The sequence below is a fragment of the Pelodiscus sinensis genome, chromosome 13, assembly GCF_049634645.1.
Source record: "Pelodiscus sinensis isolate JC-2024 chromosome 13, ASM4963464v1, whole genome shotgun sequence".
NCBI classification, from domain to species: domain Eukaryota; kingdom Metazoa; phylum Chordata; order Testudines; family Trionychidae; genus Pelodiscus; species Pelodiscus sinensis.
Genome location: NC_134723.1, coordinates 2562517 through 2589281, shown reverse-complemented (window position 1 = coordinate 2589281; position 26765 = coordinate 2562517). Strand labels below are relative to the sequence as shown.

Here is a 26765-nt window from a genome sequence, read left to right as displayed (position 1 = left end):
CCTGCTTCCACGGGGAGTAAGGGAAGTGGAAGGGAGAGTGTTCTCCCTTCTGCCTGCAGTGTAGACAGCACTAAAAGCCAAGTGACAGTCCTTCAACTTCAGCTCTGCAATTAACGTAGCTGAAGTTGCGTATCTTAATTCAACCTTGACCCTTAGTGTAGGCGTATCCTGAGAGAGGCTAGGGACACACTCCCTGCCCATCCTGACTAAGAGCCATTGATGGATCTGTCCTCCATGAATCTATCTAGCTCTTTAAACATGGAAAATAAGGAGCCTTACGTTTATTTTAGCTGTTTGGGCAGGTTTGCACAAGCAGCCAAATCCTGGTTAGGTAAGATCAAAGCATATCTTTGCTAGTCAATTCTTCCTTGCAAAATGCCCATTTTCAGCCTCTCTCTAGGGAAATTGATTCCTCCTCCAAACACAAGGCTCTTCCTAGTTTTCAGACTCATCTGAAATTCACAAAAAGTTCCTCCTTCCCAATTTTACTTCTGCTGCTAAACCCATTTTAATTGCCTAGGGCAAACAGTGCACGTATCTGAAATAAATCGGCTGCAATGTTCCTTTAACAGAGCATCATTATATCCATTAAATCACTGTCCGCCGTTCAGAGCGTGTGGCTTCTCTTTTCTTTGCCTGCTGCACCGTGAGCTATTTTGATCAGCCGCTCCATTTTTTGAAAGGCTAATGAACGGTTCTGCCGGGGGGCGATTCCTGCTCCCCAAACATTCCACGCGCCCCCCTGAAATGGGTCTGCCGAGAAGGGAGTGACCCAGACCACGTACTGTGGGTGGCTAACCAACCATTAATGAGTCGGACGCGGTAGCTGGGAGGGGAGGGAAAGTGGAGGAGCTTGCCGATTTAGTCTTTGACTCAACGCTCTTAAAGCGTATGTGTCATTTTAAGCACGTGCTTACATTTGGGCATCTTCAGCACGATATGTAAGTGGCTCTACTGTGCTCCCCGGTCTAAAAAGTATACTGTAGTGGGGTGGGGACCTTTTCTGAGTCAGGGGCTGCTGACCCACAGAAAAATAAGTCAGGGCTGCACACAAGTGAGAAGCAAAGAAACCCTGTGATGGGGTGGACTAAGCCCCGATACCCCCTACAGGAGGCCAGAGGCCTTGCCATACCCCATCCTAGCAAGAGGAGCAGAAAAGAGGTCCTCCAGGTAGGCTAGAGTGGATGTCTCTGCGGCAGCCAATCAGGACCCAGCAGACCGGTATAAAAGAAGCTGCTGGGCAAGGGTCCTGGCAGTTCCTCACTGGAGCTTGACCCAGGCAGGTCTAGATACTGACTGGGGGGGGTATGTCTACACTACCCTGCTAGTTTGAACTAGTGGGGTAATGTATGCGTACCGAACTTGCTAATGAAGCCCGGGATTTGAATTTCCTGGGCTTCATTAGCATAAAGCTGGCGCCGCCATTTTTAAAAGTCGGCTGTTACAAACCCCCAAGCCCAAACCTTCGCTGACATGGCCCCTGACTGAGAAGGGGAATGATGCACCCCCCATTCTCCTCGCACCCCAGAGCCTGGGTGGGTCCAGGCTAGTCGCTTTTGTGTGCGCCAGCCCTGCGGGGAGGTCTGGGAGGTCTGGAGTGCTGGCATGGGTTCCCCAATACTGTACAGGGGAGCCCTGAGCCTCAAGGGCCAGATCCAGGGAAGCTGGGGGCCCCATCCGGCCCCTGGGGCTTGGGTTCCCCACCCCTGCTATAGCAGCTCGCTTTGGGGGACGTTAGCAGAGCCGTGGGGAGGAAGTCCTTTCAAGCACCAGGCTGCGACTCGCACTCTCTCTGGCTGAAATGTGCAGAGCTGGCCGGCTGACTTAAACCCACAGCCCCCCCTGAAACTGGGTAGTTTTGTGCCTAAATCCCTTAGGCAGCTCAGCAACTCCCTTTTCCAGAGCACTCAGGGTCCTGTGGGCATTTTTAAGAAGGCCTCGTTGCTCTGCGCAGGGCTCACATGGAGTAGCCTCTGACTGCTGCTTTCCCCTCTTTTGCAAGCCTTCTGCTGCTGGCGAGACTCAACTCCTAGAAAACTCTCCGAGAAGGTTAAAAAGCCAAGAGCAAGAAATCCTCCCCGCCCTCCTCCCGCTCCTGATTAAGACAGGCCGATCTCCTTGCCAGCAGCATCTTTCACTGAAACGGCTTCTGGACGCCTGGGGAAAGAGGCAGCGAACGCGTTCACAAGCAAGCCTGCAGCGAGAGATCCTTCCTCGAGAGAGCAGGACCGGGAGGGGCGGACGGACGGGGAGCACACAGGCCGCTGGGGGAGGGTAGAAGCCACTCACCATAACCTTTAAAACTAGAGCTATTTCTACAACAGGCTCTGGCAGGAAGGCTAATTATGTCCGCCTCCTCCTTTTGCGTTCCCATAGGTCTTGTGCCTCCGGGGCCCCCCTGTCCCTGCCCTGCTTTTTGTATCCACTTCTAGATGTGCTGCTAGTTTAAAATAAAAATATACTCCCTTTCAAATCCCCGCTGCTTACGGCCATTACATGCTACTTCGGAAAAGGCTGTTAGCTACGCCTGGCTGGTAGATTGTTCCGAGGAGCGTGAAGGTTTAACTCCTTTGTGGCTGGGCAGACGAGAGGGCACCTAGGGGCAAGTTGGGTGCAGGGGGTTCCGTTGGGCCTGACGCACTGGGGTTCTAGTCTACAGGGGGTGCTCTCTGGTCCTGCCACATACAAATAAGTCACACATTCCTCATCATTTCTGGGCTGTATTACTGCAGCACCGAGGAGCCTAGGTGCTGTATACACAATAAAGAGACATATGGTCTAATTTGGGTTTCTGGCTTTGGGGAGGTCTCATGCTATATGTACACCCCATTCTGAGGCAGCACAGCCCAATGGCTAGAGTCAGTAACACAGCCCTCAGTTCAGGGCAGCACAGCCTAGTGACTAAAGTCAGTAACACAGGAGCCCAGATGAGGCCAGCTCATCCCAATGGTTAGAGTCAGTAACACAGTTCCCCCTCCACCCAGTTAGGGTAGCACAGCCTAGTGGCTTGAGTCAGTAACACAGGAGCTTGGGGCGGTAGGGCCCAGGCCCGTTCTGCTCCACCAGGCCCCGCCCCAAGGCCCTGTGCGTGGCAGAGTGCTCCACCACTCGCTCAGCAGGGAATCCAAGCACAGCTCACCACGCTCACCAGGGCAGGAGACACCACTCAGGCACCCTCCTTGGGTCACTGCCTATCAGGTCCGGCACCAGGGTGCTCCCCGTGGTCTCCGGGCCCTCCGGTTCCACAGCACCAGCCTCTCCCTGGGGCTCCTCCCAGCTCTCGGGCTGTGGGTCAGAGGCCCTCTGTCCCAAGTCCCCATGTAACCTTCCTCTGGGCCCTCCACAGACTAGAGTCTGCTTCCCCCAGCCTAGCGAGCTGAATTACACCACCTCTGGCTAGTCCGTCCGGCACCCTGAGCAAACGTGGCATCTCGGCTGGTTTGGACCAGTCTTTCTTTTGGCCAACAAGGCTCCTCTCAGAGCGGTTTGAAACTCAGAATCCAGGCGGGCTCCCCTCTCAGCTGTACCCGGCACGTCTCCCAGGATGTACCCGGATCGCTTCTCCCGGGACGAGAACTTCGCCTCCTCGGCAGACAACCGCGGTGCATTGTTATGAGGGACACGTTTACTGGGGGTTCAATTATTCTGTCTGAAGTCGCTCATGGCATTTGTTACATGTCATACAATGGGTCTTGATAATTAATTGGCATTTAATTAATTAAGGGATAATGGCATTCAATTAAGCCATGACGGTGGAACAGTATGGCAGGGGAATTAATGGGTTCCTGCTGCTACACAAGTGCCCACGCCAAAGGGAGGCATTTATGGAAAACAAAGGCTGAGGAGAAGCTGAGATGTTCTTTTCCACAGCGGGACACAGTTCTGAGCCAGTGGCCTTTACGCCTCTTTCCCACACGTCTGATGCAGTCGCACCTGCTGGAGCAGGACTGGTGCTAGTTGTACCATGATTGATCTGTGGCATTCTGATCGGCTCTGGGAACAGCGAGCATCTGACAGGTGGAAGCATTGTTTATTCAAATAGGCCCATCCAGCCCAGTGTCCCGTCTGCTGACAGTGACCAATGCCAGGTGCCCCAGAGGTAGTGAACAGAACAGGGAATCATCGAATAATCCATCTCCTATCACCCATTCCTAGCCTCTGACCAACAGAGGCTGGGGACACCATCCCTGCCCATTCCGGCGAGTAAGTATTAATGGACCTAACCTCCATCAATTTATCTAGTTCTTTTTTGAACCCTGTTAAAGTTCTGGTCTTCACAACATCCTCCGGCAAGGAGTTCCACAGGTTGACTGAGCATTGTGTGAAGAGCAGTGGTGAGAACATTCCTCCAGTGAAGGAAAATGTCGCAGGCTGTTTCATTTATCTCACACCGTCCTTTTAAGGACCCCAAGGGACCTCATTTGGTAAGCAGAGGGGAAGATGATTATTCAGGAACACTCAACCCCCAGGCAGTTCTCTTCATCAGTAGGTCTCAAAGCGATTTACAAAGGGGTCTGTATCACCCCCCAATTTTACAAACAGGGAAGCTGAGGCACGGGGCAATACCCAAGATCACACATCAGGGCAGAATCAAGGACAGAGGCCAGGTCTCCCAAGTCCAATGCTCTAACCACTAGGCAACATATTTTTAGGAGCATGGAAAATGCATACAGAAGATATAAGCATACTTTTAAAAAGTGCTGATGTTCCCATGCCAGCTTAGCAGTGACATGCATGTGTCTCTCAATGGGGAGATTCCACCCCCCCCCCCCGAACTTATTGTCTGGATGAGTTTACCATGAAACACTGTTATTAATATCCACCCCGTGCAATAGAAAACCCCAACCCTGACAGTCTGCCCTCATTCAGATCTGGACTCCCCTCCTGGCCCATCACTCTCAACACTTGATCTACCGTTCTGTTTGCTCCTGGCAAATACAGAACAAGTCCTATTCGGCGTAGCTATTCAACCCTGAGCCACGGTAACAAACCCCCCACATTTGGACTGACTCCAAAAAAACAGGGACATTTCAGGTGTCCAAAAGGAATTCCTGGGCTACTGAGGCATTCCAGGGAAAGAGGGACTGACTGCCCCCAATACACCCACAAGAAGTGATGGCTGGAGAGGAGGATAAACACTGGAACTAGTGATTCCACCAGTCACGTCTAGCTGGCCTAGAACGCTACAGCTGCTGTGCCGCAAGCACGATCGTTCAGGTTTTAGTGTCTGTTCGCCCCTAGAAGTTAGTGAAAAGACAAGATCAGCCATGCGGACACGTGTGGCTAAACCCAGCAACCTCCTACATCAGTTTGGTTTTGGTGGTCCGGTCAATGTGGACAGGGGGCGTCTATAGATGCCACGAAGGGGCGGAGCTTTGAGTGGAAGAGGTGGGGGCTAGGAATGGGCGGGGCTTTGGGAGGAAGAGGTGGGGCCAGGAAGGGGCAAGGCTGGGGCAGCCAGCCCACAGTGCTGCTTGGACTACCCCCTCACCCCACACACACACACACACGCCCATTGGCAGTGGGGGTGGAGGAGTTGTGATGTGCCCCTGGGTAGCTTGTAAGAAAGGGGGATTGAACCTGGGACCTCCACACAGGCCTTCTGCTGCTGGCCCGAAAAAGCCCAAATCTCTTATCCACTGCCGCAGCCAAAGCACAGACACGCTCCAAAGTCGCCTGCCAAACCCTGCCTCGAAGCAGCGCGAGCGGCAACGTCCCTTTAAGGACGGCTCTCCCGGGAGGCCTCGCTCCAGACTGCAAAGATGCAGACGAGTTCCCTTCCCCACCCCGCTCATCAATAAACCAGAGTTCCCCGCGGACGCGGTGGCCTATATCTGAATGGGCTTTTAATTGCCAGTCCCCTGTTTCCATGTTACCAGCTGGCACAGGAGGGATCCGTGCCACCCGCAGAGCACCCTGGCGGCTCTGGCTTGCTGCTCCGTTTACAGCCAGCGGATTTGACATATTTAAAGCAACGACGCTGCAAACCCAGAAGCCTCAGGGTTAGAGATGGGCCTGAGCAAACATCTGGTCAGGGCCGGGGCCCGGGCTCCAGGACTCGAAGGCACTTCATTCCCCCAGCCCCCGGGTCCCCCCCGCCCACCCATCCAAAGCCCAGATGAGTCAATAGGAAGACTTCCATGGGCTTAGGACACACACTGGCTGCGGCGCGCTCGGCTTTCCCCTGCCAGGTCACAGTTCTGCCGCCCGCTGTCCAGCCACATGCTCACTGGCGAGTGTGTGTGTGTGTGTGTGGGGACCCGGGCCCACCTGCAGGGCCAGGCCCACGGACCCTACAGACGGTGGCCAGGTGCTGTGCTGCCCTCCAGCTTCTCAGTCTATTTCCTGGGCCGCTTCCCTATGGCCCCAGCACCCTTTTTGCCCTTACCTCAGCTTGCATGTCCCAACCGCCAGCCAGGAGCTCTTCCCTACTCTCCTGGTCCCTGCAAGCTGCACTGCTCTGCCCAGCGTGCTGGCTTCCTTGTGCCTGCAAGACATCCCTTCCTCCCTCCTTGAGCTCCAGGGAGCAACAGAACCTGCTCTGTCCTGCAGCGCTTCTTATATGGGCCTGCCCATCCCTGATTGGCTGCTCCTCGCAGCTCCTCTCCTATTGGCTGCTTTCTGCACAGCCTCCGTCTGCCTTCATTAACGCCTCCCAGGCCAGTGTGAGGCAGACACCCCCTCACAGAGCTGGCCCTGGGAAGTCATGGCAGGATACAGACCTTTGTCTCTAGCTCACAGCGTCCAGCCTGGCTTCACAGAGACCCACCCGCCGGTGACCATGAGAGAACCTAATCCAAAGCCTGTGGGAGTCAACCTGTTTCCCCTTCCTGTAAGGCTAGGCCAGCCCTAGGCTCCCCCCACAGTGTAAGAAACCGCTCGCCTGGAGGTCTTCCCCACTGCGCCCATTGCCTGGAATCACGACCAACAGGCGTAGCGGGGCACGGTGCCTGAGAGTGGTGGGTGCAGATAAGAGCCAGATAAGTGCCCCCCCATTCCTGAACTCAGACCCCCCCTCCACCCCCATACTCTTCATGCCCTCTCTTGCCGAAACCCCTCACCCCCCCTTGCTCCTGCACCCTCCCTCCCAGACCCGGACCCTCAGCCTGCTCCTGCACCCATTTTGTCATCACACGGGTGCGGCTGGTGGGCCACAGAAAGGCCTGCTCCACACAAGCATGACACTCCTCTCGGCCCACGAGCGAAAGACACAGACGCACGCCAAACGCTGCGGCCACATGACAAGCGGCTTGGTTAGCTTTCACAGCAACTCCCGGCCCGCTTTTCCCACAAGCCCGGAACCACTTTTGTTGCTCAAAATGGATGCACCCAGTTGAAAAATGTAAATCAATTTAAAAAAATGCAAATTGGCCTTTCAGAGCTTGTTGGCTGAAGGAATTGCTTGCTGGCTCTAATTGTTTAGCCCAAGAGTTTAATGAGGCCATGAATAATTAACAGTTCCTTACACATGCATTGCCGTTTAGCTCTTTTCAGCCTCTTCTCTATCGCTCCCCCGAAATCCTTCTACAGCTTTGACCTGGCCAGGCTGGGTAAGAAATGCAGAAAGCTGGAAACTGCCCTGCCGTACTAGACTTTTGGGCTAGTTTGGTTGGCTGGAAAAATGTCAGATTGCTTGCAAATGCAGACAGGTGAGTGGCAGTTTTAACAGGGAAGCAGCGATAATGAAGAGTTTAATAATGCATCAGTGTCCTCGGTTCTTTCCCCCTGGTCCTTAAGCAACAGGAGAAAAGCTGCAAGGACCCTCAGGGATTGAAGAAAAAGGAGGCGGCATTGCACCAGCAAGCTATGGACAACGCACGGATGCTGTTAACCATTTATATGCCAATATGCTTTTAAAGGTGCTCTACGTTGCCACACTGGCATTCACGTGTTTCCAGACCAGAGAGTTCTTGTGTTTCTCGGTGTATTTCTGCCAGGCCACACAGCAGCTCTGGGCTGGACATGGATCTTTTGGACTGAAGAGCACAGGTTTTAAAGTGGTTTGGAATGAGGCTGGAACTGCCAGCAAAAACTTGGGCAATTCCTTTCCAGCATGGCTGCCATCTCCCTACCCCCAGCTGCCCCACAAGGAGCTGTGCAAACAGGCTGTGTAGAGGGAAAAGCAAAATTATGGTTTCCCCTACGGGAAGCCTGCCAGGCCCGGCATGACTGCAAGGGGGTGCAGATGAAATGTGTCACATTAGAGGCCTGTCCCATAGGGAGAAGTGGGTATGGATTTCCTAAGACCCCCCTCCCCAAAGTATCAAAGTATGACACGGACCCTGCAAACACATCACCCTCCCTTATGTATACTAGGAACCTTATCTGATCAAAAGGGATTTTAAATATGTAAAAGCAATTAGGGTTGCCAGATGATTTCAACAAAAATACCGAACACATGTGACATGACATCACAATCCACATTCCATCGTAGAAAATATCGGACATTTTCTCAATTTGTTTCCTGAACATAAAGCTCAAATACTGGACTGTCCGGTTCAAAACCGGACACCTGGCAACCCTAACAGCAATATAATTCACGGCCAGGTGTGAGATCATCAGGACGGGGGACCACTCCAAGATTTTGGAAAGTGGTCGAGGGCCGCACTCTTCCATGATATTAATGGAGGCGATGCGGGCTCTGGGACGGAGGTTGGATGCAGAAGGGAGCTTGGGGTAAGGGACTGGGGTGCAGGAGGGAGACTGGAGTCTGGGAGGGAGTTGGGATGAAGCAGGAGGTTGTGACCTGGAGTGCAGGGGTTTGGGACGTGACCTAGGCTAGGAGGGGACTGTGATCTGGGGCACAGTCAGATTGGGGTGCCAGATCTGGGAGGGGATGTGGGTGCAAGAGGGGGACCGAGGGTTTGGGTATATTGGGGGGGGGAGCAGAGAGTTGGGGCAGGAAAGGGCTGCAGTGCCAGAAACAGGCTGTAGCCAAGAGACTTACTTGCCAGCTGCCAAACTAGCCTGCCTGCCTGCAGAGCTTAAACCTGCCAGCCATCCAGCCTGATTGCAGGGCCATGTGCTTCATGAGTAACTGAGCCCAGGAGTGGGGGTGTGATTCTTCTTAGCTGCCTGCTACTCCAATAAGCAGCTCCCATTGGCTGGTTTCTGCCAAAAATCGGTCAATCGGACTGTGCTGTGGGAGGGGCGGCTCCTAAAACTCCCCCCCTCCCCTCCAGTTTCAAAACAGAAACGGAGCCCTGCAGCCGTGTTTCTGCCTGGCGCATGGGGGAGCCTGCCTGGGGCTCCCCGCTGCCTCCGTGGGCCGGATCCGATGGCTTGGCGGGCCGGATGTGGCCCGTGGGCCGTATTTTGCCCAGGCCTGCCCAAGGATGTGCTAATCCCGAATCAGGCCTTGAAAAATCCCGAAACCTGTTTCAAAACCATGAGATTGGTACAAGAAGATATTCAATGTTGGGGGTTTGTTCCCTTTTACCTTCTGGTTTCCTGAGCCGGGTTTCGGAGCATTCTCCCATAATCATCACGCCTGGAAATGTCCTCTGAGAAACTAAATGAGAACAGTCACACCTAATCCCATGACTCCAGGAGGTGGGCCTTGATTGACAACAACTATGGCAAGAGTTGGCAGCCCTGGGTGCTAGCTGATCTCCAAACCCCTTTGCTAATTTACAAAACTGTCTCTAGTTGCAGGGAATTCCAGGGCAGCTGCTCCCTTCCCCCACCCTCCATCTCATCAGCGGTTTCCGTTTTGCTCACATGGCGCTGGGTCCCTGTGCGGTGCTGTGTGATGGTACCAGTGTACTGCGGGTCTGACGTGGCAGGCAGACAATGCAGGCCTGTGAGAGCAGACCGGAGATGCTACACAGGCCTTCTCTTGCCCCTATAAAAATGAAGATGCGCGCATGGAAATGAAAACTCGCCTTGGTGGAATGCTGACACGTCTCCATTAAAAAGAGAAACCTGCTCTAGTCTCTGCCAAGAGGCTGGGGTGCATTTGATAGTTTATACCTAGTGTTATTCCTGGCTCATCTCAAATTATAACCAGAGACTGGCTAAAACTCCATCCTCCCATCCTCCTCCCATCGCTGGCTGAACCATGTTTCCTCAGACACATCATATTCTTGGAGGGAAAAGGGGTCTCAGTTTCATGATCTACTGAGGATATATTCAGTCCCTTAGCTGAAATAGCATCTGTCTCAGCTCAGGACAGGTCTGTAGGCTAAGTCACTCAATGCATAGTCCACTTGTGGAACTCCTTGCCAGAGGACATTGTAAAGGCCAATATAACAGGGTTAAAAAAAGAACAAGATAGGAACATGGAGGTTAGGTTCATTAACGGCTATTAGCCAGGGTGAGGAGGAATAGTGTGCCTGGCCTCTGTTTGTCAGGGCTGGGAATGGGCAACGGGAGGGATCACTGGATGATTCCCTGTTTTGTTTATTCCATCTGAAGCATCTGGAATTGGCCACTGTTGAATGACAGGGTACTGGGCTGGGTGGACCTTTGGTCTGGCCCAGTGTGGCCGTTCTTATGTATTTATAGCGTCATCTAACCCAGCCAATTCATTCATGTTAGTTTGGTTGAAAGGAAATGTCAAGGGTCTGGTTTTCGCTTATGGCCTGTTGTTTGCTGTCACGTTAGGTTGTGTGTACCCCTGTAAGTAGTTAGATCAAAACCGTGTGCTAATGCTAAGATAAGAATGTACTTGATGGGTAAGCTTAAACACTCATGAAGGACTGTCAGTTGCTATTACATCACCTTTTGATTTGTGTCTATCCCAGTAATTAACTTACCCATGAACCGTGACTGGAGCCTTGGAAAGGTGAACGAAGAAGAGTGCTAACTTCACTGAGTTCAATGATGGAAATTCCCTGGCCCGCGTGGGTGAAGACCGTCAGATGGTCTTTGGCAAGCAGAAACGATAAATACCACTCCAAAGGCCTGCTTGGATTCTAACAGGGTGGAACGTCTGGGTAAGACGACGGAGATCGTCAGAAAACAACAAGCAGTCCTGTGGCACCGTAGAGACTAACAAATAGATAATAAACTTTTGTGGGTAAATCCCACTTCATCAGAGTAATTCTGGGCAACCCTGAAACATTTCAGGGAAACTAGCAGATAACAACATCTCTGCTACCGTGTTTGGACTTACAAATTTGGACTCACCTGTTAACGTATTTTACTTGCTTTAACCTCTCAACAACACACTTCTTTTCTTAGCTAATGAATCTCTAGCTAGTTTACTAGAGAATTGGATGCCAGTGTATCCCTGACTGATCCTTGGGGATGGAGAGAAACCTTCTGGGTGTGTGACTGGGAGTTCATATCACCTTTTCTCACCAAGGGCAGCTTGTCTGGGAAGCAAGACAGGCTGGGTCGCCTACGGGGACTCTGTGACTCCGTGCTAAGCCTGGTACAGTGCTCACGGAATAGACGTGTGTCATTGGCTTGGTGAAATCTAAGCATAGACCAGACTACCGATGTGGGGAGCCTGCCCTGGTTTCTGACAGTCTGGCCTGACATTGGCAGACACAGATTTGAGCCTGTCCGAGTCTAATGGGACTTCTACATAGCAACACAAGGGGGGAAATGGAACGCAGTGTCGGATATAGCCTGCCCCTCTTCTCGCCACTCAAGGGTGTGTCTGGTACTTCACCAGCACTGCACTTGACCACTGCCGGAAGGCCACGTAGTTACACCGGATACCTGCATGATAGTGCCGTGCTGAGAAGTCCCCGGGATGTGACTGCTTCAGCCACACAGGAACTGATGCTCTGTCTGAGTGAGGGCACTGCATGAAATGCTCTGAAGCAATCCAAAGAAAACGCCCTGCAACGTGGTTAGCGAGTCGTGCGTTGTGGATACCTAGCAGGTCCACATACCTTTGGTGGGTCGGGTTTACTCTTCCATTTACTCCGGTCTTATTTACAGATCTGGGCTGAGGTTCTCAAGCCAAATCTAGAGCAGGTCAGAATGTCTTTTATTTTTTAGGCATCGAAGATTTCGACTTCTCAAAAAAAATTCAACCCCAAAATATTTACCTCCAAATCTGAACTATTTCAGCCGGGGCTGCTGCCATGGTGTCCTGTGGGAACTGTGGTCCTGGTACTTTGTGTTTCCTTCCTCCTCTATAGGAGGGGCCCCTTATAGAACTACATCTCCAGTGATGCACCATGGTCTTCCCATATATTGTGGGATTCCTACAGACTGGGTGCTTCCCGGGAGAAGTAGTCTGGGAAGCGATAGCAGAAAATGAGAACAAGAAACAACCAAACTACAACAGCCACGAAATCCCCGGGTGGAATTCCGAAATCCCAGCATGTCAGTTTTTAGCCCCCGACTTCTCAGTTTTCAACCATTTTGTTCTTTTACGAAAACCACGTACAGAAGAAATCCCAAGGCAGGCAGACGCTTTTGGCAAAAACCTTGGTTGAGCCAACAACTTAGTTTCCTTTTACAAATCATTTTAGAGGGAACATTTTTGAACAGTCCAGCTGAATCTAGGGGATTTAGATGCACAGGTCCCATTCACTTCAACAAGAACTATGCCCCTAAATCCCCTGTGCCGCTTGGAATAGCTCAGCCCTCATTCCCAGGCAGAAAGAGCTGGGAAGGGACTAGCATCAGGTTTCCTTGTTGGCTACATTTATTACCCCAGGAGCGCCGATCTCAGCCATGCGTGAGAGGCAGGAACGTCCATTCGGCCTGGGACAGACTCGGCCCTACAGACACAACCTGAATCAGCCTCAGTTTCCTCCTTCCCTCCCCACTCCTTCAAATGTGGGTCCTTCCAGGGTTGGTACTGCTCCCTTTGTGCCCCTGGAAAGTCCCGGGAGCAAGCCTGAGGCCAGGGCAGCAGGCTTAGCAGCTCTGTCTCTGAAGCACCCATTCCGGGCATGACCCGTTGACCAAGAAACCGCTGCTCTTTGTTCTGAAGACACGTCCTGTCCAAAGACATGGTCTAAAGTAAGACATGCTCCTGTGTCCCTCTCCTGCCGGGCGCTGTGCCGCTCCTGGTGCCAAGGGAGACCAAGGACACCCGGCAAGCAGGCCCAGCATGGACGGGCTGGAGAATCCAGTCAGCCCTGGGTGGCTCCATGTGGGCGGCTTCCGTCCTGCCCCTTCCCTCAGACCTGGTATTTTTTCAGCAGTTCGCTCTGCCAGGGGCGCTTCCTATTGGGGAAGGCGACGGGGATCTTGATCCTCCGGAAGTCCTCGATGCACTTCCCCAGCTCCGACTCCAGCGCCCTCCTCTCCTCACTGACGGGAGGCGCCTCGGGGCAGCTCTCCACTCCGTTCTCCTGGATGTCTGACTGCTCGCTCTTCCGCCTCTGCCCCGCCTGCTTCCCCTCCTCCAGGAGCTTGCGGGAGCTGGAGAAATCCAGAGTGTTAGGCCGAGGCGGACAGTCCTCCGGCAGCTCCGGCCAGGGCAGGGAGCCTGTGGAGCCAGGGTTACCAGCCTCCGACTGGGGACCTCGGTCAAGGAGTCTGTCCCCAGGGGCCGGCTCAGGTTCACAATGGCTGTCCAAGCTGGAGATCGAAACGTCGTAGCTGCTGTCCATGCCGGCCGAGTCCTTGTGTGTCTCCTCCGGCGTTGGGTTTGGCGCTTCTGTCACTGCTGGGGCACTGGCCGCTGCCGGCACTGGAGGAGAAATCAGAGGCCTACGTTAGGGATGGGCGGCTCCCATCGGGGACATTCAATATTCCGGGGCAAATCTGGTGCCAACCACCACACTGAGCTCAGTGGAGTTTGGCTGTTTGGCTGCCGTTCCTTCCCCTATTGCTCCCGGGACAAGGGCGTGTGAGGCGCGTGTTTTATCCTGCGTCCGACTGTTCCCTTTGGCTCCTCAGTTCCCCCCGCCCCACCTCAGCAGCTCCTCTCCACGGCAACCGGCCGGGCCAGCCCAATCCACCCGCAAGATGGCTGCCCACTCCGAGTGCTCTGAGGATCCCAGCCAGGGGACCGCGTCTGCCAGCCGAACACACGGACGTAAGAGCGCTAGCGTGAAATCCGGACCCTATGGACAAAACTCTCCGGCTATGTCTACACTGGCGCAATCTTGCGCCAGAAGTATGCAAATGAGGCTAAGCGTGGAATATCACCGAGCCTCATTTGCATACCTAATGAGCCACTATTTTTGCGGAAGAGGCTCTTGCACCAGAAGGAGCTGTCTACACTGCCGTTTCTTGCGCAAGAAAACCCCTCTTGCACAATGCCGTTACATTGATTATTTTCGCCGAGCCTCATTTGCATACTTCTGGCGCAAGATCGTGCCAGTGTAGACATTGCCTCATTGAGCTCAGCGGCAACAGGGTTTCACCCATCATCCCTGCAAGGAGGGACGATCCGGTCGTAACCGAGCCCCATACGAGCGCTTGGCTGCTTTTCGTTTTCTATGTCCCCTGCTCAAAGCCCTCAAGATGGGCCATAGGCAGCATGGGTCTTAGAGCCGGGCTCAACTCTTGCTTTGAAACTGGCATTTGGACGCACGCTGGGCCACGGTCGTGAATCCTCCAGCAAGTGCCACCATCTCCAACCTTTTTAAGCACAAGATCACTTTCTGAATATAAAATACAGGACTATGTAGCACTTTTTGAATATGTCACTCCAGGATCTACCTCAAACCCAAATAGCCCTGCCATGCCCCGCCCCTTCGCTGAGGCCCCGCCCTCACTCTGTGAAGTGGGGGACAGAGTGACATCAGCGCCCCCTGCCTCTCTCTCCCCCACCCTGCCCAACAAGCAGGAGGCATCTCTGAGGCTCTGGGCAGGAGCAGCAGGGCAGTGCGGGGGGAGGGGAGGGAGGCTCTTGATAGTCTCCCAGCCAAACTGGTCAGGATCACCTGTCAGAGGCTCCAGGATGGACCGGTAGATCCCGATCGACTAGTCGGTGATCCCTGGGCTAACGTGTTGGGCAAACCCGGTCACTGGACCCTGGGTTGGGGTGGAAATTACGTTAGGCTCCCTGATTTCAAAGGATTCAGGGCACTGAACACTTGCTCTTTGGAGCTGGCTGAAGCTTGTTATGGATTGGGATACATTTTTGTTATGGGTGGAGGTAAAGCCCCCTGCAATGAACATAACTTGTAAGTGTAAACCCCCACCTAAGGCACAAGCTTGCATCCCATCCAGGAGGTTTTGGCTGAGTATTATTTTGGGGAGGGGTGCTTAGGGGAAGAGAGATCACACACAAACTGAGCCCAGGCAGGAACAGAGGGAGAGGGACTGAGGCGGGTTAATAAAGCCAAGCAGCAGCCTGTAAGCACAGTGGGGCCCTAGAAAAAGTTAGAGCAGGAGCTTTTGGGTTTGGTGTTGGTGTGAGGACTGTATGCTCCAGAACTATCCCCTCCCCCTTTTTTTGCTTCCTTCTGCATTCAGACACAGAGAGTGTCCTGTGCTTTTTGCAAAGAAGCAAGAAAATACCAGGCACTATCAACTTCTCCTTCCAATTGTAACATCCCCAGGGCCCTGAGCTTTGACTAGCTGCTTGGAAAAGGGAAACCATGTTCAGCATTGTGAGCAGAGCTAGGCTCAGCCCCTGCTTTGAAACCAGCATTTGGTTTCACTTTGGGTCGTGGTCGTGAATCATTCAGCAAGCCTCGGGCGAAATGTTGGGCAAAGCTGGCCACCGGTCCGCGGGCTGGGGGGGAAATTGTGCAGCGCTCGCTGCTTTGAAAGGATCACAGGCCTGGGGGTGACTCCAAGGTGGAACCAAGATGAATGGAAACTGGCGAGCGAAGGAAAAGTTGTGCAGCTTTCTACATCTCCAGGAACCCTTCTGATCGTCAGCATTCGTGAGAAACAAGCGCTGGCTCTGTACTGGAAACAGCCGCTGCATTTCAATTTCCAGTCGCAGGAACCAATCAGGCAACAAGGAACTTTAATGGAAACCGATACGAAACCATTTAGCAAAGTCAGCCCTGCCCCTTGCAATTGCAGCCACAGCAGAACCCAAGGGAGTCAGACGCTGACGGATCCCTGCGCCAGCAATGCAGAGATCACAGGGCTACCTCCCTAATTGCATCTAACGGCTGCAGGTTATCACCATACTCCTGGGCTTCCCTTAGGGGTGGAAAAAATCCCAGCAGGTTTTTGCGAAGGAAACATTTTCCCAGCGGGCTCGTGTCCAGGCCAGCTGCATGCGGGGCTGTACCTGAAATATCACCAAAACAAGACACTGCTACCATGTGATTATTTCAACTGCCCCAAGGCAGGTCTCTCTCCTCCCCTCAGTCTTCTCTTCCTTACTCCAGACTAAGCCTGTCCAGATCTTTCAGTCTGTTCTCAGAAGTCACATTTTCTAAACCATGTGTCATTTTTATTGTTCTCTCCTGGGCTCTCTCCAATTTGTTCACATCTTTCTTAAAGCGCCGACCCCACCGCTAGATGCAGTATTTCAGCTCCGACCTCACCAATGCCGAGTAGAGTGGAATCATTATCCCCCGTATTTTACATACAGCACTTCTGTTCAACATTCCTCTAATTTTGTCCACCCATGTGCGGAATAATGTTTATGTGCACCAAGGCATGTGCCAATGAGCACCACCAGTAGAAACAAAACACCTAGCGGCGGATGCTCTGCTAACCAGTTGGGAAATATTGGAATCTCTCCTGAATAGTCACACAAGTGCACAGCTTACAGGAAACTTTGCTCCTGTTAATCCACTCCACAGTTGCTGTTGCAAAAAAGGCAGTGTATCATGGAGTTGACTCACATTTAATTTGTGATCTGTCTTTATTGAATTTCACCTTGTTGATTTCAAAATAATTCTTGGGTTGTTATCAATTCTAAAGGGACCTCCAAAGTGTTTGCAACCCCTCCAAGCGTGGCATTCCCGAATTTGATAAACATATTGTCCAGGCCATTAAGGAAATTACTCCTAGTACTTGACCTAGGACTGACCCCTGTGGGAGCTGCTAGATATGTCCTCCCAGAAAACCATTGGTAACTAGTCTCAGTGTATAGTTTTTTCAACCAGTTACACACAGGGGCTGCGTCTAGACTGGCATGATTTTGCGGAAATACTTTTAACGGAAAAGTTTTTCCGTTAAAAGTATTTCCGCAAAAGCGCATCTAGATTGGTACGGATGCTTTTGCCCAAAAAGTGCTTTTGCGCAAAAGCATCAGTGGCCAGTCTAGACACGATTTTACACAAGAAAGCTCCGATTGCCATGTTAGCCATCGGGGCTTTTTTGTGCAAAACAGTTCTTCCCTGTCTACACTGACCCCCTTGCACAAGAGGGCTTTTTCCCGAGCGGGAGCGTGAAAGTATTTGCGCAAGAAGCACTGATTTTGTACATTACAAAGTCAGTGCTCTTATGCAAATTCAAATGGCCAGTGTAGACAGCAAGTCTTGCCAGTCTAGACGCACCCAGGTAGTAATTTCATATACACGATTGGTTTTCAGCCAGGGGGTCTGCAGAATAGGTCTAAGATTTCCAAAGGGTCCACATCCTCATTCAACATTTCTAGGGGTCCACAAAATGAAAAAAGGTTGACTGATCTAGACCGCAATGCCCTAGTCTGGTTCAAAGTTATATCATCATCATCATCAACCACCACCGTTGGTGTCCGATGACTCCCTCACTATTCCTTCCATCTTTCCCTGTCCAGTGCAGAGTGGCTTAGTTTCTGCAGACTAGCTCCACGCCAATCTATAGATCACCTATGCATTCTCTGTGGGGTCTGCCTCTCCTATTTGGACCATCCATTATGCCGAATACCAGGGTCTTAGCTTTTTGCTCATCGCTCTTTCTGCAGATATGCCTGAATAGCTGTAACTTCCATCGTATAACCTTCAGCAGTAGGTTCTCATTCGGCTGTATCTTCCTATATTATTCCTCATTGGTGACTTTCTGCATCCATCCTGTTCTCAGGATCTTATAGCTGAAGGGCAAAACAAAACCTGTGTGTGTTTTCTATTTTTTGCAAAAGCTTGTGTGCCTTTTAAAAGCCCTTCTTCCAAATATTTTCAGTAGAGGCTTTTAAGGGGGGCAGGAAGCTGCTACACATTTTTGTTTTTCCACTTCTGCTCCCGCTTTGCATTGCCAATTTTAAATCAGCAGAGTCGCACGCAGGGGACTGGCTCTCAAAGTGAACATTTGTGGATAACGCCAACGGATCTCAAATCAATTCACAAAGATCAGTATCAGCAACCCCACTGGACAGATGAGAGACTGAGGCACAGAGAAAGGACATGTTCGAGGAGACCCAGCAGGACTGTGGCAGAGCCAGAACCCAGCACTGGGCGGGGGAGGGGGGGGTCTCAAACTTTTCCTTTCTGGGGTGCCCCCAACGGTGGTTGTGGCCCACCCGTGCTCCACCACCAGGTTTTCTGCAAATAAAAGCCAGGGCTGGTGTTAGCGAACAGGGCAACTGCCAGGGACCCCCTGCCACAGCACCCACAACGGGATGTTGCTCCAACCAGGTTGAAGGCCCAGGTTTCAACCCAACGTGATGGGGCTTCAGCTCTTTGCCCTGGGCCCTAGCAAGTCGAAGCCTGGCCCTGCTCGACAGAGCCCCTGAAACCTGCCCCCCGACTCCTGCTTGAGAAGCCCAGCAGGAGGCAACGCTCCCTGTGTGTTGTGGGCTGGCTGGGATGCACACCGAGGCATGTCAGATACTGACCTTCCGGCTCGCAAACCGCACCCTGTCGGGAGTCGCCGGCTCTTGCACAGGCCGCCTCCTCGCATCCGCGCCCGTCTGCCGGGACATCGCTGGCGCCGGAGTCTGGGGAGTAAACCCACCCCAAACAGACCATCAGCAAGCAGGAGAGGGGGATTGTGCCCTGAAACAGGGTTCAGATGGCTTCAGAAAAAATACCGGGGGAAGAGGGGAGGAGGGAAGAACCCCAAGAGTTAAGCAAGAAAACAAAAAAAAACCCCACACACCCACAAAACAGAGTGGTCCCTTTAAGAAACGCATGTGGAGGCTTTTGGGGCCTAACAGGCTGCGGGGGTGCCGGACAGTTCCCCTGTGGAATCCAGTAAGCACTAGGGTTGCCAGGCTGCCTCCATATTGAACCGGACAGTCCAGGATTTTCGAAAAATTCAGAAAGTACCGGACATTTTAGGGGTCCAGTATTTTCTGAATTTTTTTACCGGCCAGGAGGCGAAAATACCGAACTGTCCCGTTCAATACTGGACACCTGGCAACTCTACACTTAAAAGAGAAGAGGGTCATTAAAATGCAACGCTAGGTACAGTGCAGGACGGCTCAGGCCTCGGAGCGCCTCAAACCTGAGTCAGAGGCCTCACCATCGGACAAACTGTGCCAACTCCACAATACACTCGGGCTATGTCCACACTGCAGGTATTTGTCAGCAGAGAGTATGCTAATGAAGTGCTCATTAGCATTTGTCATGCTGCCATTTGCATATTCTCTGCCGATGCTTTTTGCACAAGAGGTTTTTGCGCAAAAACAAGCAATGCAGACAGGTCCGTTTTGCACAAAAAAACCCTGCACGGGACCCTGAATACCTCCTTTTCTGAGGCATAAGGGATCTTGCACAAAAGGGGTTTTTTTGCGCAAAACAGACCCGTCTACCCTGCTTGTTTTTGCGCAAAAACCTCTTGCACAAAAAGCATCAGCAGAGAATATGCAAATGACAGCACAACAAATGCTAATGAGCACTTCATTAGCATACTCTCGGCCGACATATCTGCAGTGTAGACATAGCCTAGGTGATCGGGCAACTAAATGGCAAGTGAGTTGTAATGTAATGTTGCTGAATGCAAAGCAATGCACATTGGGAAACATGAGCCCAACTATACGTACAAACGGTGGGGACTAATTTAGCGATAATTCCTCGAGAGAGAGATCTTGGAGTCCTTGTGGATAGTTCTCTGAAAACCTCCACTCTGTATGCAGCGGCAGTCAACACAGCAATCCGAATGTCAGGAATCATTAAAAAAGGGAGAGAGATTAATACAGAGACTATCTTAACGTCGCTGTATAAATCCGTGGTAGGCCCACATCTTGAATCCGGTGTACAGATGTGCTCGCTTCATCTCAAACAAGATATATTGGCAGTGGAAAAAGTTCAGAAAAGGGCAACAAAAATGATTAGAGGTTTGGAACAGGTCCCGTATGAAGAGAGATTAAAAAGACCGGGAGTTTTCAGTTTAGAAAAAAGAGGAGATGAAGAGGGTATATGATCAAGGTCTATAAAATCATGACAGGTGTGGAGAAAGTGAATAAGGAAAAGTTATTTACTTATTCCTGTAACAAAGAACGAGAGGTCACCAGATGAAATTAATAGGCAGCAGGTTTAAAACAAACCAAAGGAAGTTTTTCTTTACCCAGCACACAATCAACCTGTGGAACTCCTTGCCAGAGGAGGTTGTGAAGACCAGAACTTTTACAGGGTTCAAAAAAGAACTAGATAGATTCATGGCAGTTGGGTCCATCAATATTTATTAGCCAGAATGGGCGGGGATGGTGTCCCATAACCTCTTCTGGTCAGGACTGGGAATGGCTGACGGGGAGGGATTACATATCATAGAATTATAGGGCTGGAAGAGACACAGGAGGTCATCAAGTCCAACCCCCTGCCCAAGGCAGGACCAATCCAACTAAACCAACCCAGGCAGGGCCTTTGTCAAGCCGAGACTTAAATACCACTAGGGATGGAGATTCCACCCCCTCCCTAGGGAACCCAGCCCAGGGCTTCCCCACCCTCCTAGGGAAAGAGTTTTTGCTAATGTCCAATCTAGACCTCCCCCACTGTAGCTGGAGACCATTGCTCCTTGTTCTGCCGTCTGCCACCACTGAGAACAGCCTCTCTCCAGCCTCTTTGGAACCCCCTTCAGGTAGTTGAAGGCTGCTCTCAAATCCCCCCTCACTCTTCTCTTCTGCAGACTAAACAAACCCAAATCCCTCAGTCTCATCCATGTGAGGAGTCCCTGTTCTGTTCACTCCCTCTGGGCCGCCTGGCGTTGGTCACTGTCGACAGACAGGACCCTGGGTTGATGGACCTTTGGTCTGCCCTAGCCTGGCCGGTCTCATGTTCTTCTGTTCTAATACCACTCACGGCTCCTGCGCCTCGCTCTCTCTTCGTGATCTGGCCAGCTCTGCTGTGCCCTTGTGGATCTCAGTGGAGGCAGAGTCACCCCACTACTAGACAACCCAGAGGGCAACGTGCCGCCTGCAGAGGGGCAAGGAGCAGATCTCCGGAGGGGGATGCGTTCGGAAAGAGACAAGCAAATGCTGACCCTGGGGAGGTTGGCGCTCTGCTGGGCCGTGGGAGGAGATCTTCCAAAGCACCCCAAGCAGAGGAGGCCAAGCCCCGTTAACGGCCGCTGTGTTCCTAAACCCCAGAGGGGCTTTGGAAAGGCCTGGCCAGAGCTGTATTTCCAGAGCGAAGGGGGCATCTCCGTGTTAACACTGCTGGGAAGGCCAGTCAGCGCTGCCCCCCAGCCGTGGGTGACGCAGGCTCCGCAGAGGAGCCAGGAAGGCTGCCATTTCCCGGAGCGTGGGTGGCTTTGCATGAAAGGCAGGCAGAGGCTAATCAGCAGCCCTGGGAAACGCCCCAGCTCAGGAATAGCACTGATAGCAGCTTAGCCTTCTTTCTGATCCCTTTACGGAGGGCATGTCCTCACTTGGCCCGTCCAGCCGGGCCCCAGTGCGAATGGCTGTAGAAATGATCGGCACACTGCTAGCAGTGCAAAGCCCCGGGCCTTTGCTGACCCCGGCCGCGCCTGTCCACGGGCCCTCCTGCCCCGCGAGCGCCACGCCCCTGGGTCGGACATCGGGCATGTCACCTGAGCAGGCACATGTGTGTCTCCCGAGTGTGGCACCCGGCAAAGCCACGGGGCAGAGGCTGTTCTGTCCAGACCTGAGCCCAAAGGAAAGTGGCTCGTGGCTGTGAAGGCCAGAGACCCCCTGAGCCGTGCAGGCCGACATCTCTGTGTTTTGCTCTGCATCCCCCAATGCAGGAATTGCCAGACCTGCCGGATGCGGGGCCCACCTAGCCCGGTTTTCTGTCTCCCTTAAAGGAGCTCAGAGTGGGCAGCCGGGGGAACATCGGCTCCGAAACCCCCACTCTCCACGAGAGGCTGGGCCTGCTGTGAGGGACGAGCCTTCCGACCCCGTCTGCGAGTTAGTGAGCCCTGGAACACAGAGACGAACCTGGAGACCAAGCCCTGCCCCCCTGATTTTGGGACACCTCAGCTCTTAGTCTTTCCATGACCCATCTGAGCCCCTGCCCTACTGGGTCACCCGGAGCTGTTCACTTCCTCACGCTGTGCCTCAGTTTCCCCAAGCACCCCATCTCTGTCCTGGCTATGTCGACTGTACGTTCTTTGGGGGAGGGAACAAACACCACACAATACTATCTAACCGTTGCCTAGACCGACCTCCTGGGCCAGCAGTTCTCTTAGGAAAAGTCCCAGGTACTTAGCCTTGTCCCGGGGCAGCCTCACCCCCACGGCGGCTCCAGCCGGCAGTCCTGGGAATTGGCTAGTTTGGCTCGTTGGATGCCTCCCTCTAGCCAGGGCCAGCGTTAGGCCAATTCAGCCGATTCCCTGGAATGGGGCCCCGCTCCCAGGGGCACGGCCCACACACAGTGCTCCCCAGCCTGGGCACACGGCGCATGCAGGGCCCCACACTTCTTAAAGCCGGCCCTGCCTCTAGCTGGCGCCTCCCCATGTTTCTCTTTGACCACAGCGCCCTCCTCCAGACACGGCCCTCCGGCAGCGCCCACGCCAGTGTCTGAGCCCCCCTTCCGGAGGGGGGGAGGTTTACACCACTGTGCCCTCCAGGGTCCTCCCCTCTCCAGGGCCCCCTATTCTCCCCCCAGGGAACACCCAGTTCCCCTGTCCGCACCTTGCCTCAGTGACCCACTGCCAGTCTCCATCTAGCCCTCGCCTCGGGGCAACCTGCATCTGCAATGGCCACTCAGCACTGGCTAAGGGGGTGGACCTGCTGCCCCTGCCTACCATGGCCGCCTCGCTACAGCCCTAGTAGCCTCAGGCCTTGCAGCCTGGGGGTTTGCTTGGCCAGAGCCTCCCCTGCCTGCCTGCCTGCCTGGCTGGCTGGCTGGCTGGCTGGCTGGCCTGGCCTGGCCTGGCCTGGCCTCTGCCTCCAGGAAGCCTCCAGGAAGCCTCCTGCTTCCCTGGCAGCCAGGTCCCTCCTGCTCTCTGCCCAGAGCAGCCTCAGTTTCCCCCTCCCTCCAGGTGCCCTTTATCCAGCCCCCAGCTGGGCCCTCATTAGCAGAACTGCCTCAGCTGGGGCTTCGCTTTCAGTCCTTGCTCAGGGCTGGGGGTTTGCCCTTAAAGGGCCAGCGCAGGGCAAACGCCCTGTCGCAAGCCTGACTTTCGCATCCCTCGCTTTTCGGAGCCCTTTGCGTCTCGCCTCGCTCTTGTGTCCGGTTCAGCGAGCAGGGGAGACGCCCGAAGTGACTTTTCCCAAGCCGTCCTTCTGGGCCATCCTCCAATCATCGCACACTAGGACTGGGAGGGACCTCGCGAGACCTCCCAGCAGGACCCAGCACCGTCTAGCCCATCCCTGGCAGGTGCGTGTCCCACTGCTCTTCCATCGCTCCAGGGATGGAGATTCCACAGCCCCCCTCGGCATGGTGTGGCCGGAATCCTGCTGGGTGCTATTAATGGGCTCCCTGGTTCACTGATGCCGGGCGTCCGGGGCAGGAGCCGTGCGTGCGAGCGTACCCCAGCCCTCGGATCTCCTCGGCCAGCTCTTACTCCCACGATGAATGAAACCCCGTCCGGGATGCCCGGTCCCCCGGGACTGTCAGAACGTTCCGCGCTCTCTGATGTGTCCGGCTCCGAGTTATTTCACAGCCCCCACGAGCTGGGAGGGACCCAAAGTCTCAGGCACGTCCCAGTGCTGGAATAGAAGAGGAAGGCCGGGGACTGCTCCTCTGGGGACTCCCCTAGCAAGGAAGCTGAGCAGCACACGGCACTGAGCAGCCGGTGGCCGGGCCAGTCCCCTGGCACCTCCCCAGGGGATCTGTCTTTCCTCCACTCCAGAGTCCACCAGCTCCCTCCCCAGCGAGGCAGCCAGGCCAGGGATGTTCCACCGCAACTGGCTGGGCTTCCCGGCAGATCCTGCCTCCCTGCTGCCTCTGCATCCTCTGCACGTCAAGGGCTGCCTCGAGCAAGGCATCCTGCTTCCCTCGGCCCCGCGTGGAGCCCCGCCCTGCTGGGCAGTGACCGCTGCCCATTGCCACGGGGCCAGAAGCCTGAGCCAGGGTCCGGAAACGCCCCGGGGGCTGCCCCAGGCGGTGAGGCCTTGCCGTGGCAGGCCCGTGGCATGGGCCTAGCGCAGTGGGTGGGCTGTGCCGGAGGGAGGCCTTTGGAGAGGCCAGAAAAGCAGCGCGGAACCCAGCCGGAGCAAGCATGCGGCTTCCCAAGACACGGCCAGAAGGAGACCCAGCAGCGTGGGTGGGATGGGGAAGAAGCAGCTAATTCAGGGTCTGCCTCTAGCCCGGGGCCTGGTTTGTGGCTGCAGGACTCTGCCAGGCTCCAAGCCTGGTTTGTTCACACTGCTGCCCCCCTTTAGGCCAGAGAGAGCTAAGGCCTCTCCTTGCTCTCAGGGCTCCAGCCTGCCTGCTCGTCGCTAGAGGGACCCCGCGCCCACAGCCAGGAAGCCGCTGCGAGCGCTCAGATGCCGCCGGGCGTTGACCGTGCCGCGGTTCGCCAGCGATGCGTCCCACCGGGGCGCTCAGGCCGCATGGACAGAGAGGTCCTACCGCCCGGGGGCAGGTCGCCGGTTCACTAGTGTGAGCTGAGCCAGCCCCGCTCACGCCCGCGTGTTTACTCCAGGTGACGAGAGGGGCGGACCCCCACGGGCCGTGTCGCCTGGGCAGCTCCCGCCACAGCCCCATCTCCCCGCCTGCACTCGCCCAGACGGCAGACAGGCCCACAAACCGGCGCGTGGCTGTGCCGCTTCCCCCAGAGACGAGCCGACTTCGTGAGCATCTGCTGCCCTGTGCCCGCGGAGCAGCGCCCGGCTCGCGACGGCCGGCTGTGCCAGCCGCGGCTGTTTGTTAAATCTGCAGCAGAGGCTGGATTAACTGCCATGGCAACCCGGCTGTGCCACCCGGATGCCTGCGCCCGGTTAACCAAACAACAGCGAGCCCGGAGCGAGGAACCGGTTGGCTAGAAACCCAGCGACTCCGGGGACCCGGGGTGTTGTCAGCATCAGCTCTGTGGGGCTTTACCTGCTTCCCAACCTCGGCCTGGGGCAGGGAGGGACTCGGTGCAGCTAGCGAAGGGCACGTCCCCCGTGTTGGGTCAATGCGCCGCGCCCCAACCCTGCAGCGCCCAGGGACTCCCCCATCTCTGCCACTGCGCCTCCCTCCGGACATGCAGCCTACCCCCTCCCACGCTGTTCCAGGGCCCGGTTCCTCCCCAAAGCCCTGCCAATGAGTTCTGAGCTGGCTAGTCCAGCCCGGGGGCCCGCAGGACGGGCCTAGCATGGGCATGGCTGTGGCTGGCCTGCCCCTGCGGAGCCAGGCTCCCAGGGCTCTGACGTTGCCGGGCAGATGCTCAGGACTGGAGCCGGGCTCCGAGATCCCGCAAGAGGGGAGGGTCAGAGCCGGCTCCTTACTGAAATGGTCGCGCCCTGCGGCCCGAGCCCAAGTCAGCCGGCCCGGGCCCTGAGGCTCAGCGCGGGCGCGTGTACAAGCAGTGCACACGTAGCCTCACCTGGAGCATCTTACCTGCACTGTGAGCCCAAGGGTGCAGACCTGGGTGTGCGGCCTGGTGTGTCCAGCCCTAGGCTCGAGCTGCATGGAAAATCTGGGCTGGACCCAGGTCTCCGGGCCGTGCGAACCCATCCCTGCTGCACCATGTAAGAACACAAGAGCAGCCACACTGGGCCCATCTCGCCCAGGGTCCTGTCTTCCGACAGCGGCCAAGGCCAGGTGCCCCAGAGGGAGGGAACAGAACAGGGAACCATCCAGTGACCCCTCCCCTGCCCCCCATTCCCAGCCCCTGGCAAGCAGAGGCTAGGAACACCCTCCCTGCCCACTCTGGCTAATAAGAATTGACGCATCCGCCGCAGGAACTCCCAGACTGCGCCGAGCCCCCCTTGTCCTAAGGCAGCTTTTCACCAGCCACGGCTGCCCCAGCATGGAGGCAGGGAAGAGAAGCGTGTGCCCTTGACAGAACTAACCTTGCCAAGTTTAGATCCTAGCTCTTGTTCCCTCTGCCACTCGGCTTGTGCCTTGCTGTCAGGCGCTGCCGGGGCTCCGCGCTCAGGAATGGCAAAGCCAGAGACCAGGGGAAATGAAAATCCAAGAGCAGCTGCCCTCAGTGAAGGGGGAGAGAGGCGCATATTCATTAGCAATCGGGGACACGGGGGCTGGGCTCCCCCTTTACTCAGCCCACGAGCTTTTGAGCTCTAGATCAGGGCTACTCAACACGTGGCCCATGGGTCACGTGGCCTGTGGCCCGTTTGCTTGCAGCCCGCAGGGTTTGGGGTTTACGCAGGGCTCACGGGTGGGATCCTTTGACCATGGCCTCCACTGGGAACACGCTCCACAACGGCGAGTCAATATCATGCTCTTCTGTTGCAGTGTGTTTTAGTAGGTGCATTCCTGGACTGTCGTTGCTCATTAAAAGTGCTGTCACGTGGGTGCAAATCGGGTCAATGTTGCATTTTATTAATATCAGCAGAACTGACTTAAATGGGGCCCGTGTGTTGTGTAGTCTGGCCTTAATCTTCGCCTTTATGCCTGTCAGTGTGAAAGGTGCTATTTGCATATATTTGCATATATTTTTGCATGGCTATGCAACCACACTTCAGTTGCGGCCTCCGCATGTGCTGTGAGTACCAT

General features: G+C 54.6%; 1 protein-coding gene across 1 annotated transcript in view; it reads right to left on the bottom strand.

Annotated features, from left to right (window-relative positions):
* Positions 1–9061: 9061 nt before the first annotated feature.
* LOC102448400 (BTB/POZ domain-containing protein KCTD12-like) overlaps positions 9062–26765 on the bottom strand; it is a 93557-nt gene continuing 75853 nt past the window's right edge. Inside the window, exons 4-5 of the mRNA XM_075896663.1 lie at positions 18593–18694; positions 9062–13606 (exon numbers count right to left, since the gene is read on the bottom strand). Of these exons, the coding sequence (XP_075752778.1) occupies positions 13092–13606; positions 18593–18694 (617 nt within the window). The 3' untranslated portion in view covers positions 9062–13091. The remainder of the gene's footprint in view (positions 13607–18592; positions 18695–26765) is intronic.